We start from the raw sequence: 18,799 nt of genomic DNA, 5'->3' as shown, positions 1-18,799 counted from the left end.
TGTTGAAGCACACTGGACCTTGGGCTGCAGGTGCATTGGTGGAGCACTGGACCTTGGGCTACAGCTCCGTTGGTGGGTTAGCTTTGGGGTATGTAGCGCATAGTCAAGGATAACAAAGACATATTGATACCTCATCGTGCTCTTTTCTACAGTCACCACAAAGTCCATGCCTATCATTTCGAATAGGTTATCAACATGGGGGAGTGGGATGAGAGGGACTTTAGGTATTCCCCTAGGGCTGGCCAGTGTAATAGAGACAGAGAGTATGGAGCACTGGGCCTGGTGCAAGATCTGAGGCCTGAACAAGAGGCTGTGAACCAAAGTCAGGCCATGTATTAAAGCAGATGCTCAAAAGTTCATTGTCCAGACATGGACTTGGCAAAGTTGTTGCTTGTGTACTAGGCCCTAGATATTTATCTAAATATATTCCAGCTAGTGCAGATACATCCCAGTCTAGTACAAGATAAGCTGCTTTGACTAAATAATAAATAGGGATATTTTGTCTAAGATATCAGGAACAAGAGAAGGTAACAAACAGGTGTCCTGAAACACAGAAGATGGTACGTAAGTTGTTTATCCCAGTTGTTTGTCTCAGTCTGTAAATGTTGGGGTAACTCACCTTAACCCTTTGTGTGGCCATGGGGACAGCAGACTGCTGCTGACTGAACCACTCCTTGCCCCTGGGCACTCATGCGTTAATATACTTGTGACCACTGAGCTCGGACTGTGTCTTGAGGGCAATAAACCTGGCCAAGTGCCTTTGTCACCAAACCGTGCCTGTGGTCTTTCTTTATGAGTAACACTGAGGTCTGTTTGAATGAGCGGGCTGCCTTGTCTGCTAATACCGATAACGCTGGAGCTCCAAGGCCAGAAGCACTGAGCAGCCTGGACCGCGTTGCCACGGGCAGAGGGGGGATCTGCAGCTCTGAGTTGCTGCAGGGAGTCGGGGGACCCGGAGCTCTGAGCTGTTGGGGCTGCAGCAGAGACCACGGAGCTCTCAACCACCACGGCGGTGATATGTGCTGGACCACCGCTTGGGCTCTCATCCCCCCTGCTCGGGCTTCAGTCGCCCACCCTTAACCCCTCCCCCACTATTTTTAGTAAAGATCACAGACAGGTCACAGGCTTCCGTGAATTTTTGTTTATTGCCCACGACCTGTCTGTGACTTTTACTGAAAATAACACCGTCAAAATATTAACCTTAGGCATGAATGATCATCTGGTCTGCCACTCGTTCCTGAACAAACTTGTGTTACCGGCCAGCATAGCCATTCCCTGGCTGAACGCATTCTGGATGCTGTCGAGGGCTGTGGTTATTGCAGGCTCACTGACCTGGCTGGACATGTCATCCACAGAACCATCTGTTCCCTCCCCTGTTCCTACCAACTCTGTCGGTTCTGTGCATCCTCTCACCGAGGTGTCAGCCTCCATCTTGTCAGTCGGCCGTTCCCCCCATTCTTTCAGGACTTCACCAAAATGGTTCTAGTCCCTCCCCAATGTGACCAGAAAGGCCAGATACTGGAAATAATTTCCCTAATAAGTTTATTAAGGTTTAGCACAATTAAGTTTCCACACAAGAATTCCTTTATTAGTCCAAAGGGCACTTGGTATTGATTACACCCAAAATATAATTACAAGCAGATCCGCACTTACGTGTTATATCCTAGCAACAATACAGTTATATGCATTAGCTAAATATTGACAAAAGGATCAGGCTAGGGAAATATCTTCCCATCATGCGTGACTCCAGAGGGGTAAGGAAAACCTCTGACAAAGGAAACTCTAAAAAAATTTGCTCTTTATACACTATAGCAGCATTTCTCAAACTGGGGTCCGTGGTATTCCAGGAGGTCTGTGGGCCCCGTTGATGAACTCCTCCCCCTCCTTCCCTCAACTTCTCCCTCTCCCCCCAGCGCCTCCTTCATGCCGGGGAACCACTGTTCCCCAGCGTCAAGGAGGTGCTGGGAGGGAGGGGAAGGAGTAGGGACTCTGGCTCCCCGCTCCTCCCAGAAGTGGCCGGCTCATCCCTGTGGCCCTTGGGGATTTCCAGGGGGGCCTCTGCCTGCTGCCCCGCCTCAAACGCCGACTCCACAGCTCCCATTGGCTGGGCACTGCAGCCAATGGGAGCTGCAGGGCAGTGCCTGTGGGCATGGGCAGTGCGTGGAGACCCCCTGCCCCCCTCACCTAGGAGCCACGGCCACAGAAATGTGCCGGTCGCTTTCTGGAGCCACCTGAGGTAAGTGCCGCCTGGCCGGAGCCTGCACCCCTCACCCAAACCCCCTCCCAGAGCCCACACCCTGCTCGCCCTCCTGCACTCCAACCCCCTGCCCCAGCCCAGAGCCACACACCACACCGTGTCCCGCACCCAAACTCCCTCCCTGAGACCACACCCCACAACACTCCTGCACCCCAACCCTCTACCCCAGTCTGGTGAAGGTGAGTGAGAAGGGGGAGGGGGAGCAATGGAGGGAGGGGAGGTGGAGTGAGCAGAGGGCGGGGCCTCGGAGAAGGGGGGAAGGGGTGTGACCTTAGGGAAGGGGCGGGGAAAGGGCTGAGTGGGGCTGAAGCCTGCCCTTTGACCCAGTTAACACAAGACTAATGGCTAGGTCCCTCTTTTCAAGGTTTTCTTATCTCATTTGCCATATTTCTCCCTAACTACTGGACTAAGAATTTCTTTTAAAACAAACTTACATAATTATTTACTGCACCTGGTTCCAATTAACCATGTTTTCTTTCTTTTTATCATGTCAACCCAAACCTTAAATAAGATAGGTTTCAGAGTAGCAGCCATGTTAATGCTGGTAATTCAAGGGTCACTATAAGCCAGCCCTGATGGAGCGTTCCCAAAAGTGGGGGGGCCAGGGACCCCACCCCTCTGTGGCCGTACCTCTGCCCCTTGCACCCGAGGCCCCGGCCCTGGCTAAGTCGGAGCGGGCCGGGAGCCATGGACCTTCATCTGCCCATGGTGGGGGGACCAAGAGCAGCCCCCGACCTGTGGGCCTCCTACCCAGGGCAGGTGGAGGGTTCGCAGCGGCAGCTGTCTGGATGCATGGCTCTTACCCTGACCCGGCTCCAGATGGGGGCGGAGCCTCAGAGCCACAGCCCGGCTATGGTAAGAGCCCTGCATCCAGGCAGCTGTTAGGAGCTGCAGACCCGCCACCTGCCCTGAGCGGGGGCCCCAGGGGTGGGGACACGGGCCAGGGCTGCTCTCTGCCTCTTCCCTATCCTGGGCAGGTGAAGGGTCCGCGGTGCAGCACCCCCTGCTGCCAGGGCTCCCCGGCCAGGCTCCAGCTGTCAGCCTGGCCAGGGGGGCAGGACCTTGGGGGGAAGAGGATGGGCTAGGGGCTCGTGGCGAATAGTGGATGGACCATGACCCCTGTCCCGTCCCCACCCCCATTCTGGCACCGATGCTACAAACTTAACACAAACTACCCCTTTCTTTCTCACGATGTCATTCTTTTTCGACACATGGTTTGGGCCTACAGGAGCAGGAATGGGGGTCACAGTGGGTAGGGTAGTAGCACGCTGTGCCCTGTCCCAGGGAGGATGTTCTTGATGTTAGGCTCTGGAGTTCTAATGGCAGATTAACCATTAAGTAGGTGGGGCCTGCCTGCTGTGACCGCTATGAAACCCAGCTCCCTTTCTTTCAATCCCTCATCACCTATCCCCGCTCTCCGGCATTCTGTTTGTAACTGTTTCCTGTTTCCACAGTTGTACTTCACAGAATACTGACATTCCTGGCCCAAGGCCTTGGCTAAGCTGTTGGTCAAAGCGCTGCACATCAAGAATAAGGACACTGCTTTCTTTTATTCCCATCTCTGACTTCAATGTGTGAGTGTGACATCAAGTTTCAGGCCCTTAAACTGAGAGATCTCTCTAATGCGGATAGACTCCATCCCCACCCCTCTATTCCCTCCCCATACTTCCACCCTGCTGCTCTGGTGGCTTATAAATAGGCTTGGTAGAATTCAGTTTTTAGTTTCTTATAACTTTGATGGGTAGTATCAACTGTTTGTTTTTAAGCTTTTTGGTATTTTTATAAATTTTAATTTTCACAGTTGTTGCTGGCACCCAGTGCCAGAGGCGAGCAACAGGAGGGGGTTCGTTGCCCGGTGTGCGTCACCCAATAATCACAATGGGGTGGAGAAGCAGAAAAGTTTATCTGAAGCTTCAAAGAAGGTACAGGGAGATTAGAATCTCAAATCCTGCACACAGAGCAGGAAGTTACACAGGCTTTTATACATCCTTTCTTCAGCATACTTATCCAATAGCAAGCTGCCCTAAGTATCCATATAGCCAGCCAATCCAGTTACCAGCTAGTTCCCTTGTTCTCTATACCATCTGTTAAACCATACATAAAGCTGCTTTATTCAGCATTGTTCTTCCATATCTGTCTTGTTTGGCCTTGTTTAGTTTCAGGCAGTCTGACTCTGCAACATATTGTTGCAGATCCTCAGCATAACTGCTGCGAGTGCCTCCAGGCTGGGGGGCCAAGGACACTTGGGCCTAGTGCGAGGGGGCTTCATCAACACTCGTGGTCTTCCATCCCCTCGAGTTACCTAGTGGCCATGCCCCAGTGTCCCCAGCACAGTTGTGGGAAATTAATGGGGGGAGGTCAGATACATTTTTAATGACAGTAGAAGTTGAGATTCAAAGAGTTCAAGCTTTTATACACAGAGAGACAAGGTGGGTGAGGTAATATCTCTGTTTGGGTTAACGTTGGTTGGTGAATGGAGGGAGGGATAGCTCAGTGGTTTGAGTATTGGCCTGCTAAACCCAGGGTTGTGAGTTCAATCCTTGAGGGGACCATTTAGGAATCTGGGGCAAAAATTGGGGATTGGTCCTGCTTTGAGCAGGGGGTTGGACTAGATGACCTCCTGAGGTCCCTTCCAACCCTGATATTGTATGAATGAAAGAGACAAACATTTGAGCTCCACAGAGCTCATAGGCACTCAGACCCGGAGAAGAGCTCTGTGGCAGTCGAACACTTGTCTCTTTCACCAACAGAAGTTGGTCCAATAAAAGATATCACATCCCCCACCTTGTGGCTCTCATATCCTGGGACCAACAGGACTGCAAAAACCACAAGGTGCCAAGATATAACAGAGTAAATATCCTAAACCTAGAAATGATTTGTTGAGTTATCATTCACTAGTCCATTTGTAACAAGCCTAACTCAGAGTCTAAATTACTGGATTTTGCCTCTAAGACTATGTCTACACTTTTGTTGGTATAACTTATGTCACTCAGGGGGTGTGAGAAAAATACACCCCCGGAGCAACATAAGTTTCACCAAAAGAAGCGTCCGCGTGGACAGCGCTATGTCGGCGGGAGAGCTTCGTCCACCAACGTAGATACCGCCGCTCGTTGGAGGTGGTTTAATTATGTCGACGGGAGACCTCTCCCATCGGCACGGAGCGGCTACATGAGTGATCACACAGTGCAGCTGCAAGCTCACAAGTGTAGACATGGCCTGACAAGTTCTCAAGCAGCATTTTTCTGGCTTCCTCTTCCTGTAAATTTCAATTGTGATCAATGGAAATATGTTGGTGGGTTTGTGTGGGTACAGTAAAATCAACAGCTAATTTCTAAGTTATTATCTGCAAAAACCACAGAGTTTTCAGGTGCGAAATTATCTTAGATAACAGCCTAAGTCTTCAATAAACATTTAATTAAAAATGAAAAGAATGGGAAATATTTTGGATAGGAAGAGCTAACACCTCCCATCAGATCCTTACGGTGGAATTCAGCTAAGAGCTGAACACAAAAGGGGCTGTACAATGGGAATGTTTATCTGGTAGGTGCTTCAAAGCGCGAAATAAGGATTTACAGATGCTCTTCTTACTTCTGGACTGTGGTAAATGGAGTGTCAAAAGGATCTATTTTGGGGAGCCACATGTGGGGCCCAATCCTGCATTCCATGCACCCTCAAAATCACCATTAACTGATTTAATGGGGGTGCCGTGACAGCTGAAAGGCCCCTTGATGGAAAATCCTGGCTGTTGGGTTACTTGTCTCTATTTGTCATGTGCATAGTTCACATAGACTAAGTCATCTCTTTCATCTTCATCAGACCACATGACTGATTCCCCTCCTGCTGGTACAGGGAAGCGAAATCACACTGGGGCCCCAGAGGGGATTCACTGCAAACCCTCTCTCGGGGATTATATTTAGGGCAGCAGCTTTCTATTTTTCCAGAGGCTCCACAGGAGTCCAGATGCCCCAGAGACATGCTGCCTGGCTATGGATCCTGGCCTGACACAAACCTCCCCACTGGACTTTCTACTGCAGGCACCTTGTGCAGTGCTTAATTTGTGCCGGGCCTTTCATTACAAATTAAGCCCTGGGAGGAGGCAGTGGGGCCCAGGACCAATGATGGGGTGGGAGCCCAGGGTGCCATTTTCTTGAAGGCCAGCCCTGGCTCTGTCCAAGTCTACAGTTAAGAAAACAAGTCCAATATTTTTGAAAACTTTGAGATACAAGAGTAAAAGACATGACCCAACATAGAGTTCAGCAGGGCAGAACGTGGGTAAAAATGTACCTCTCAGAAATACAGTAAGGGCCACATCTTCAGCAGGTGCTTATCAGCATAGTGACTCTGACTTTAATGGAGCAATGCCAGTTTACACATGCTGAAGATCTGGTCCTTAGGTCCTACCAGCTTCACATTTGTGATCCTTTGTTTCTCTTTGTTTTCTAACTGTCATGCTTTAGTCTTAGGAGAGTCTCACAATTCCTCTGACCAGCAAACACTACACCATGGAGCCTGAGATGAGGAAGAGACCATCTAAAATGGTCTAACACAAAGTTGCTATTTCCTGACGGGCCTCACTGGAGCCCACAATTTCCATCTGGTTTATTTCTAAGGGGATAGCACCCCAGTCGCAGCATTCAGCACCGCTGCCCTGCCTTGAAGAACAGGCGGACCACCTTTTCCCAAATTAGCTTCGTTTTCACTGCATAGATGATGGGGTTTAACATGGGTGGAAGGAGCACGTAGAGATTGGCCAGTAGGATGTGAACGTTGTGGGGGACGTTGTGGCCAAACCGATGTGTGAAAAAGGTGAAGAACGCTGGCATGTAAAACATGGATATGACACAGATGTGGGAGCTGCAGGTCCCAATAGCTTTGAGCCGGGCGTCCTTGGTCGGGAGCCTAAAGACAGCCCTGAGGATGAGAACATAAGACACAACAATGAGCACAACATCCAATCCTGGTGATAAAAGAGTTGTAGTAAAACCATACCAGATGTTGACTTCTATATCGGCACAGGCCAGCCGGGCTATGCCCATATGCTCACAGTACGTATGAGGCATAATGTTGTGTCCACAGTACGGTAGCCTCCAAAGGAGAAGAAGTGTTGGGAACATCACACAAAAGCTTCTAGCTAGAGCCACCAGCCCTATTTTGGCTATCACTGAATGTGTTAGCACAGTCGTGTATCTCAAGGGATCACATATGGCAATATACCGATCGTACGCCATGGCCAGCAGGATTGTTGACTCAGCAATAAAACTAATATGTGTAAAGAGCATCTGGGTCAGGCAGGCATCGAAAGAGATTTCCTTGGAATGTGCCCAGAATATGCTCAGAGTTTTGGGCACTGTAGAGGAAGACAATATTAGATCAGAGACGGCCAGCATGGCCAGAAGAAGGTACATGGGCTCGTGGAGGCTTCGCTCCGTTACGATGACAAATAATAAGGTAAAATTTCCGAAAAGTGTGACGATGTACATCAGGCTGAATGGGATGGAGATCCAGATGTGCAGCTCCTCCATGCCTGGGATGCCAATCAGGAAGAAGGAGGCAGGATGAAAGCTGGTTTGATTGAGAGCTGACATGATGTGACGAGGCTTTCTGTCTGAATTCACCCAGGGTCCCTTCCCTATAGACAAAGAAAATATCATATGTCATCAATAATGAGAAGTACTCTGGATTTCTATAGCACCTTTCCTCTGGGGATCTGTGACAAAGTGGGAATGTTCTTAACGTTTTCTCTGAATACCGTGTGCCTCCGTTTCCCCTATGTGTTTAACATATTTAACACATATTTAACATTTGCCCACCCCCAGTTTGTGCAGTCGGGGCTCGAACGGCAGCCTGCTGTCTAAAGAGCTGCCTGGTGGTTTGCATCACTGCCCTGACTGAGTGCTCTGCAGCTCTTTGCACGCCATTGGTGCAGACAGTCCTACCTTTCATTTAATCTGCCCCTTGCATTTCATAACACCTTCCTGCGCGGCCTCTGAATGTGCTCAGCTGACCAAGCCTGTACATCACATTCCCCTCTAGTGACTGGGCCACTGGAGGATAAAAGCCTACTATTGCTCCCACCTAACAGAGTTACCTCTTCAGTGCAGATGGTAACTGTTCTGATGAGCCAGGCAGGGAGGTGTTACACCTACTTTCCTTTAATCCACACTCCAGTCCTTTTTGGTCTTGTCTACACAGGGGAGTTAATTTGCACTGAGTTTGTTCACACTAAGTGGTGCATATTGGATAGTACCCACTGACTGTGTGCACATTGTCAACTGTTTTCTTATTCAGTATGTATCTCGATGGCTGGGCAGTGTAAATGCTCAGCATTCTGGGTGAGTATCCCATGGTGCTTTGCTTCACGGCTGGGCTCTATGTATTCTGGGACTTTTCTCTTTGCAATGGTGGGATTCGTAGAAGCAGTTTGCCAGAAGGGAGTGGAATCCTTAGACCTCCTTCCACCTGCTTTGCCAGTTGTTTGCACTGTCCCCCATGGTTGCATGCACTCCCCTAAAAAATAGCAAAACCACTAATATGGACAATATTTAATTAAACTAATAAAGTTCTGGTGATTAAAAACTGGGGTATAGAGAGATTTAGGGACTCACCCAAGGCCACACAGGATGTCAGTTGCAGAGTCTTGACCGGAGCTCAGACTGTCCAGGCTCCTCGTCCCTTGTCTATCCATCAGCGCAAGAGACTCTGCTGCTATTTGCCTGTTGCATTGAAAGACATATCCTATTCCTATCCTAACTTTACAGTGAGGACAAAAAACAAACAAACAGATGATGTGGTCATATTATACGGTAACACTCTTTCCATTCCACTAGAATCTCAGGGGGACGCTAAACAGAAGATACTAACCACCGCAATGTTTAAATCAACAGCTCCACCAAGAGTTTTCAGAGCTGGCTGAGCAGTTCCCCGGACCATTAATATTGATTTTCAAGATGTCTCAGAACGCCAGGGAATTTCCAGAAGATTGGAAGAAAGCAAATGTTGTGACAATATTTAAAAAGGGTAAATGAAATTACTGGGTAATTATAGGCTTGTAGGTCTGACAGATCCCGGGTGAGATAATGGAGCAGCTGATATGAGATTCAGTTAATAAAGGAGGTTAATATAATTAATGTCAATCAACGTGGGTTTACAGAAAACAGATTCTGTTGAACTAACTTGATATCTTTTTTTGAGTTTGGTTGATAAAGGTAATAGTGTTGACGCAAAAGACTTAGACTTCCGTAATTCATTTGGCTTGATACTTCATGACATTTTGATTAAAAAACTAGAAAGATAGAAAATTAACACTGCACACATCAAGTGACTAAAAACCTGGTTAACAAATAGGTCTCCAAATGTAATGTAAACAGGGAATCATCATCAAATGCTTCTAGAGGGATCCCACAGGGATCAGTTTTTGGCCCTACGCTATTTCACATTTTTATCAATGGCCTGAAAGAAAACATAAAATCATCACTGATAAAGTTGGCAGACAATACAAAGATTAGGAGAGTGGTAAGTAATGAAGAGGTCACGTCAATGATATAGACTGATTTGGTGAGCTGAGCGCAAGCCAACACTATACGTAAATGTATATATCTAGTAACATAGCACGCAGGCCATACTTACAGGATGGAGGACTCTATGCTGGGAAGCAGTGACTCTGAAAAAGATTTGCGGGTCGTGGTGGATAATCAGCTGAAAATGAGCTCCCACTGCAACGCTGTGGCCAAAAGGACAAATGCAATTCTCGGATGCATAAATGGGAATCTAGATTAGGAACCGAGGGGTTATTTTACCCCTGTATTTGGCACTTGTGCAACAACTGCTGGAATCCTGTGTCCAGTTCTGGTACCACAATCTAAGCAGGATGTCAATACATTAGAAATGATTCAGAGCAAAGCCACAAGAATGATTACAGGATTAGAAAACATGCCTTATCGTGATAAACTTTAGGAGCTTGATCTATTTAGCTCAGCGGTTCTCAAACTATGGAGCAGGGTGCAGGAATGTGTCAAGGGAGGCACAAGCTCTGTGGGCGCTTTTTAAAGAGCTCTGGCTGTCAGCCCTGGGTGGCTGGGGCTCATGCAGAAGGGCCGTGCACACCCAGGAGGTGAGGTTAAAGGGGACAGACAGAGCCCCACCACCCAGGCTCTGGCTATTCTACCCCCCAAATCACTCAGCCCCCAGGTGGCAGGACTCCAGCTATCAGCCCTGGGGGTGGGGTGGCGGGGCAGCAGGAGTAAGTAAGTAAGGGTGGCAATGGAGCGCTAAGCCTGCTGTAGGGTGACCAAATATCCTGATTTTATAGGGATTGTCCTGATTTTGGGGTCTTTTTCTTTTGTAGGCTCCTATTACCCCCCACCCCCATCCCGATTTTTCACATTTGCCGTCTGGTCACCCTAGTCTGCTGTGAAAAATTTCACATTGCCACCCTTACTAACTGGTGCAGCACTGCCCTTGTAACGCCGACAGATCCCAGGCATCGGTGGGCAGGATCGAACCAGGGACCTCAGTGCCTGAGCCTCTACAGCATGAGCTCAAAGCCAATGGGCTGCTAAGGCTGTAAAGCAAACTCGTTAATCTCGTTCTCTAAGTGGTCTCAGTGCCACTAGATGGGACAGAGCACCACACCCAGGAGGTGTGTGGGTTACACCTTCACAGCTGGGCACCTAGCCAGCAGCCACTGCTCTCCACTTTGCCTTCACAGCTGGCTGGCAGTATATGTACTGGGAGGAGGGCATGAAGGACTACAGACACGAAGAAGGGGAGCCCAATCAAATGAGGTTGAGAACCACTGATTTAGCTTCTACTTTGAACTGGAACTTCCAATGGTCCCAAAATTTGACTGGCCGTTTGGGGCAAAAAGGGGCAACGTTATGAATCCGTCCGGAAGCAGGGACTGAGTTCTCTCTTGCATGTGTTTGTGCAGCACATGGCACAAAGGGCACTAAGCCCAGTTGGCACTTTTGGTGATATAAATGTTAAATGATAATGAGCAGGTCAGAAAATGGCTGTGTGTCCCCCTGAGCGGGCAAGTGACATGCCCCCCAGCTTTGGGCCTAGAAGCTGCATCTCCCGAAGGCATTACCCTCCCATCTGCAGATCCCTGCCTCTCTAATCACTATCCCCATCCCACTGAACCCTGCTGAATGCTGGAGACCTGCCCTGAACCCAAACATTTCATGCAATCGACTCACCAGGCTCCTGCCCCGGCCGGGGATGAGGAATCTCTGCCTGTGATCCAGGTGGGGAGCGGCAGGTGGTGAGGAATCTGCACTGACCAGGGCTGAGACACAGGGATATTTATACTGCCGCCCTGGGAATCCCAGCAGGTGGCTCAGAGCCAGTAGGGAGCCCAGGGTCAACATGACTTTAACCCTGACTCAGGTGGTGAAGTGGAGTAGCAAATTAACTGTCTGAGCCTGAACTCCCTTTTCGCCTGGCTGCAAGAGAACTCCTTGGATTATAACATGGAACATGAGGAGCAGGCCCCAGGGCCATCCCAAAGCATTACCTCGTGCTGTGCTTCACATCAGGCATGGTGCAATGTACGAGCTTAAAGTGAGCAGGTTACATTGCCTGCCTCCAGCTGGGCCCACAGGGAGGATAATGGACCAAATGTTATCATGGCCTGCAGGGGATGTTGTTATTTTTTCATCTCATGTGCTAGAGGCCTGTGATTTGGAGCCAAAGGGTGCCTGGTTCTAGTCTCAGGTCCCCAAGTGTGTACGTGCGATTGTGTCTGTTATCTGCCGCATGTGATTTTGTTACCATGGGCGTGTTGGTATGAAGGTTCAGCTTGAAAGTGAATGTCGTGAGGACTCTTTCTGCTTAGGAGACACTGCTGTGAGAGCAGAGATGAGAGAAACAATACAATGGAGAGCCAGGGTGGGAAATGGAGAACTGAGGGCTGGGCCACGCGAGAAACAAATACAGAGAGGTTGTGCAAAAGGAGCAGAGAGCAATTCTGATGAAAAAGGAAAGAAGCCCAAATCTGGATTCCTAACATTAGGCATCTAAAATCTGGTAAAAGAGGCCTGGTTGCCGTTAGCTCAAATGTCATACTTCTTACTTTCTCAAATTGAATCAGAATTTGGTGAGTTTAAATTTTCAGGAAACAAAATTGCAAAATTAGATTTGCCCAAAGAATCAAGCTGTTCACAGAGAGTTGAACTCCTTGCAGTTTGTTTATTCCTCGCTCATATCGGCAGTAAAAGGCTTCTAACAGCTGTGTAAATGTTTAGCAGAACAGGATTCTGCCCGTAGATGTAGAATCACAGAATCATAGAAATGAAGGGCTGGAAAGGACCTCAAGAGGTCACCTAGTTCAGCCCCCCCGTGCTGAGGCCAAGAAAACCTAGATCATCCCTGACAGGGGTTTGTCCAACCTGTTCTTAAAAACCGCCAGTGACAGTGATTTTACAATCTCCCTTTGAAGACTATTGCAGAGCTTAACTGCCCTTAGAGCTACCAGGTTTTCCTAATGTCTCACCTAAATCTCCCTTGCTGCAGATTAAGCCCATTAAAATTTGTCTTACCTTCAGTGGACATAGAGAAGAATTGACCAAAGTCCTCTTGATAACAGCCCTTCACATACTTGAATACTGTTACCTGGTCCCATCTGAGTCTTCTCTTCTCAAGACTATATATGCTCGGGTTTGTTTTAACCTTTCTTCACAGGTCAGGTTTTTAAAAACTTTTATCATTTCATGTTGCTCTCATCTGGAATCTCTCCAATTTGTCCAATTCTTTCTTAAAGCGTGATTCCCAAAATGGATGCAATACTCTAGCTGAGGACTCACCAGTGCTGAATAGAGTGGGACAATTCCCTCCTGTGGCTTACGTATGACGCTCCTGTGAATACCCCGCAGAATGATACAAGCCTTTTTTGCAGCTGCACCATATTATTAACTCATATTTAATTTGTGATCCATTGTAGCCTCCTGGCCCTTTTCTGCAGCATGACTGCCTAGTCAGTTATTCTCCATTGTGTAGTTCTGCATTTGATTTTTTTTCCTTCCTCAGTGTAGTACTTTGCACTTCTCTTTATTGAATTTCATCTGGCTGATTTCAGATCAATTCTGTAATGTGTCAGTGTCATTTTGAATTCTAATCCTGGCCTCCAAAGTGCTTGCCACCCCTCCCAGGTTGGTGTCGTCCGTAAATTCTATGAGCACACTCTCCACTCCATTATCCAAGTTATTAATGAAAATGCTGATTAGTGTGGGACCCAAGACAGATCCCTGCAGGAACCAAGCAGATATGTCCTCCCAGTTTGACAGTGAACCATGGTCTTTGAGTGCAGTCTTTCCATCAGTTGAGCACCAACCTTAGAGTAATTTCATCAAGAACACATATCTCTAGTTTGCTTATGAGAATGTCATGTGGATTGTACAGAAGCACCCAGAGGCCCCAAATAAAAAAAAAGCCCCCTTGTTCTGGAGGCTGTCCAAACATCTAGTAAAAGACAGTCCTTGCCCAGAAGAAGACAAAACAAAGAGCGGGAGGGGAAGTGACGTGCCCAATGTCCTGCAGCCGTTCAGTGCAAGAGTGAGGAATAGAACCCAGGTCTAGTGCCCGTAGCCACCCTGATTTCCAGCCTCCTTTTCCCTGGTGTGATTCTCTGGCCTTAACAAATGCAATCTGACCCCCCACTCAGCTCCATTCAGAATACTGCTGCAAAGATCTTTCTCCTAGCCTGTTGCCCTTACCATGTCGCCGATCTCTGCATCTGTTCACCGGCTCCCACTTCGCTGTGGCGTCAAACACAAACTACTTGTCTTCACTTCGTCAACCCTTCACTGGCTATCCCCATCCAGTGACAGAGATGGCAATTTCCTGCATTATCCTTGGAAAAACCGTACTGAATTGAGTTTAGCTAGCTTTGGAGTTTGTCGTATTAGAGGCAAAGGTTCTGTGTGATTGTGGAGTGCAATTGCATGTAACCTCTCTAGGGGAGAGATGGGATGTGGACCCTGGAAAGCGCTATGAACTTCAAAGGAGTATACTGAACAATGGGCCAGATAAGAATGGGTTTTGGGGGCAAACAGGGCTAAATGGCTTTCTGGGGATCTCTACCAGGAGGTGAATGCAAATTTCCCTTCCCCGATTATACGAAAACCCAGCCTTTTGAAGCCTTTGAAGGCTCAAGGACAAAGTCCCAAGCTATATAAGGGAAAGACTGAGCTATTCATGGGGTGTGAGTTCTAAGCTAAGGCTGTTAACTGGTAAACCCTTTGTGGGCTTTGAAGTGATCACACACCCCACCCTCCCTGCACCAGTTCATAGCCTTCGAAGAGGAAGCAATGCACAGATGCTGGCCTGTTTTAATTTATGCCCCTTTCTTTTGGATCCACTGAGGCTGCATTTCCACTTCCAAATCACATGCATCGATTCCGTGGTTGCTCTGGAGCTAGAGCACCCACACGGAAAAAAGGTGGGTGCTGAGCACCCACTGGCAGCCCCCCTGATCAGCACCTCCCCCTCCCTCCCAACACTTCCCATCCCCTGCAATCAGCTGTTCCACGGTGTGCAGGAGGTGCTGGGAGGAAGGGGAGGAGCAGGGGCAGGAAGAGGTGGGGGAGGGAGAGGAATGGGGGTGGGAAGAGGCGAGGTGGGGTGGAGGCTTGGGGGAAGGGGTGGAGAGAGGGCGGGGTCCGGGGTGGAGCACCCACTGGGAACTAAAAAGTCAGCGCCTATATTCCAAATGATACTTATTTGGCTTGACTAATCCCTTGAACCTTACCATTTACACAGAGTACAACCTGTGGTTTGTCGGCTGAAAGAGCTAGCTGATGGGATCTACATATTACACACAGGCAAAACAAACTCCAAGCAACTTCTTTGTCTTGCAGGTTTCCTGATGACATTTATTATACACAATTTCTAAGAAGAAAAAACAACCCCACAACATCTTCTCTTCTGTTCTTTTATTCACTTTACGCTTCCTTTTCATGGTCCAGCGATGCACAGTTTGAGATGATGCTCTGTGCCTTTTGGGAGAAGCACTCCCTTTAACGATACATTCTTCTCTCACAAGGGTTCCAAGAAGTTCAGTGTGAGGCATGGAGTCACTATGGTCACAAAAGGCTCTGTATCTGCCATTTAACAGTGTGGGGGACTAGCTTTTCCAAACACGAAGCTAGAGCAGCATGGCACTGCAAAGAACCTATCACAAGGCAAAATTAGGGCTCCATCCTGCAAGCACTTCCCCACCTTGCATATAAGGTGGAGCCCCGACCCCACTGAACTCAGTGAGTAATGGCCAAACTCCCATTGACTTCAAAGGAGCTAGGACCCCACCCTTGGCTACTCCCAGTGGGACTCCATACAGAGGTAACTATACATACAGATGTATATCAACTATCCTCAGCTGCTCCTCCATTTAGCCTTACCTAGTTGGTGAGTTGCTTGCAGTCATCATGGACGAAGAGATGCTTGAGGAGAGGGTAATAGTCCTGTCGGGTCAGTCTGCAGCCCAGTTCAGGAAAGCGTCCCTCTTCGGGGGAACATTTAAGCATGTTTAACTTGATGCACATGACTGAATCGCACTAAAGTCAGTGGAGCTTAATGACGTGCTTAAATCCTGCCGTGCGTAGAGATAGGCTGCAGAATGCACTCAGGGAGGGGAAGTGTCCAGTGGTTAGGGCACTTACCTAGGCCTTTGGAAATCCAGGAACAGTTCTCCGCTCTACCACAGGCTTCTTGTGGGATCTTGGGCCAGTCCCTTAGCCTCTCTGTGCCTCAGTTCTCCATCTGGGATAATAGCCCTGCCCTGCCTCACAGCGGTTTTGAGGCTAAGTATGTTGCAGAGCTCAGATATGACAGCAATGGGGCTATACATGTGCTCTCCCGGATCAGTGCCTATCTTAGCACCCGGTTTGGGCAGCACTGTCCCAAAAGCAGCCACGGCTGAGTTGCAGAGGGCTGCTAATGAGCGGCTTCATTGGTGCAGATGAGCCCCAAAGCCCTGCCGCCTGCACCCGCGGCCCCTTGAGAGGCTCTTTACTAGATCCAATGGCTGGAAATTGAAGCTAGAGAAATTCATCCTTGACATAAGATGCAATTTCCTAGCAGTGAGGGTAACTGAGACATTGAAGCAGCTTCCTGGGGAGGTGGTGGACCCACCATCACTTGGAGAATTTAAAACAAGATTTGGTGTCTTTCTGAAAGACAGGGTCTCAATGAGCTTTCCCTGATACCTAGTGGCGAGCTGGGGGAAAGGCTTCAGGAGCAGCCTGTGTTTGCATAGACAGGCCCGCTCTGCCTCAGTGCGCAGCAGATGGAGCTGCCTTGCTAAAATGATCAGCTGGCTTGGGTTAAAAATCACACTAGTGTTTGAATGCAGGGTAATGAAATGGTGTTATCCTTATTGTATGAGTGAAGGGCAGCAGACCTGTGCTTAGCCTGTCCTGATTGAGGGGGTTACCCTCAACCGAACCACCCCTGCTAAGCAAGGGGTAGGGATGCCAAATCCCAGTGAACTAGCCAACCAGCCATTTGACCTGTTCCTCTCCAGTGTTTAATGACAGAGTTGATTAGCCTCAGTTGTGAGCCCTGGTTTGCGGTTGGTGATTCTGAGAGCTGTCCTCACGGCTGAGCGGGTCTGGGGCCTAAGCCTTCGATCTTGTGCGGGGACAGTGAAAACCAACACAGATGCTACACTGGCCATGAGCTTCCCCGCCACCTGAGAGTGATGGCAGAGAGGCAGCAGCAGCTGTGAGCCAGTTGCAGAGGTAGCAGCAGAGGCGTGGCTCGATGCTCCACCCCCACCCTCCTGGGGTAGGAGGTGAAGAGCTGTGAACACACCCCTGGGTCTTCACTAACCCAGGGCAGCCAACTGTGGGTGCCGTGCAGCGGAGGGAGAGGGGAGTGATGTGTTAAAGGGACATTCATTCATTGGACTTTCCCGCAAGGGGGGAAACTGAGGCAAAGGACACTGCCCAATGCACCGTGGGGTCAGGTTTGCTTATGGCTGCATGTTTTGAATGTGGGTGTGGTGTTTTCCCAAACTCATCCTTGGTTCCCTTTCCCTTTAAATAAAATTTCTCTATTGAATACACAAACTTACAAATGGGGCAGTATTGGAGACACAGGGGTAACAGTCCAGGCTTTAAGGCTTTGAAGCTATCTTCTTGCCATGGTTGACAATGCTGCTCACCCTATCATGGATCTTCTTGGTCTTCACGCCATACACCAGCGGGTTTACCAGGGGTGGCACCAGGAGGTAGAGGCTGGTCAGCAGAATGTGGCTATAAGGGGGCACGTCTCTGTCATGCGGTGGGTCAGGAAGGTGAAGAGGGCAGGTGTGTATAAAACCAGGAGGGTGAAGAGGTGGGCTACGGAGGTTCTCAGGGCCTTTCTGTGCGCCCCACTCCATCAGAGCGTGAAGACGGCCCTGAGGATGTAGGAGGAGGCAACAAGCATCATGTCCAGCCCCACCACCAGCAGCACCACAGAGATACCGTAGATCCGGCTGACTGTGGTGTCTGTGCAGACCAGCTTCACCCCGGCCGTGTGCTCTCAGTAGGTGTGTGGGATGACCTTCCGGAAGCAGGGCAGCCTCAAGATGAGGACAGGGCAGGGAATCACCAGGATCGCTCCCCCTGCTGTTGCTGCTACCAGCCCCATCTTGACAACAGCTGGGTTGCTGAGAATGGTGGCGTACTGGAGCAGGCAGCAGATGGCAACATATTGGACGCAGGCTGTAGCCAAGAGGGTGCGAAGCTTGATGATGGGGAAGGTGTGGGTGAAATACATTTCCAGCAGGCAAGTGTTGAAGCTGATCTCCTGGGAGCCCAGCTGGAGGACGCTGAGCATTTTGGGCAGGGTGGAGGTGGTGATTACTGGGTCATTGATGGCCAGCATAGAGAGGAAAAAATACATGGGCATGCAGAAGCTCACCTCTGTCTTGACGATGAGCAGCAATGTGTAGTTCCCTCGTAGGGTCAGGACCCACATGGAGCACAGCCTGATGGCAATCCAGCAGGGGAAGTTTTCCAGCCCAAGGATGCCAACTAGGATGGAGATGACCTGTTCTAGGTCCATGTCATTGCAGGTCATCAGGAGGTGCTGTTGGGGACGAGTTCCAGTTCCCCGCATCTGGACACATCGACCTGCACACAGCCTACATCAGAGATGTGGGAAATTATGCCGAGTATCATGAGAAATAATCTGGCAGTGAGTTGGGGCAGCCTGAGAAATCATCTCCCAAGGAAATCCCCATTGCCACAAATACTTAAAATTAGGGTAGGCAACGCACTGGAGGAACAATCCTGCACTGGCTTCAGGGAAATGGGCAAGCTGAGACCTGGTACATGTTTTCCACCTCCATCCAGGAGAGCAACACAAGGATAAGATTTCAGGGTGGTAGCCGTGTTAGTCTGTATCAGCAAAAACAACAAGGAGTCCTTGTGGCACCCTAGAGACTAACAAATTTATTTAGGCATAAGCTTTCGTGGGCTAAAACCCACTTCATCAGATGCATGGAGTGGAAAATACAGTAGGGAGGTATAAAAACACAGCATATGAAAAGATGGGAGT

The 18,799-nt window shown here is 49.1% G+C and overlaps 1 protein-coding gene and 1 pseudogene across 1 annotated transcript; both read right to left on the bottom strand.

The window, feature by feature from the left end:
• Window positions 1–6,891: 6,891 nt before the first annotated feature.
• Window positions 6,892–7,842, bottom strand: LOC141980477 (olfactory receptor 52B2-like). The gene has a single exon (XM_074941732.1). It carries the CDS (start codon window positions 7,840–7,842, stop codon window positions 6,892–6,894), a length of 951 nt encoding a protein of 316 aa, XP_074797833.1.
• A 9,527-nt stretch (window positions 7,843–17,369) lies between these two features.
• LOC141981039 (olfactory receptor 52P1-like) lies at window positions 17,370–18,358 on the bottom strand (annotated as a pseudogene).
• Between the last annotated feature and the right edge of the window lie 441 nt (window positions 18,359–18,799).

Source organism: Natator depressus, chromosome 1 (genome assembly GCF_965152275.1).
Source record: "Natator depressus isolate rNatDep1 chromosome 1, rNatDep2.hap1, whole genome shotgun sequence".
Lineage (NCBI taxonomy): Eukaryota > Metazoa > Chordata > Testudines > Cheloniidae > Natator > Natator depressus.
The sequence above is the reverse complement of the archived record's forward strand: the minus strand, read 5'-3'. Positions and strand labels throughout refer to the sequence as shown.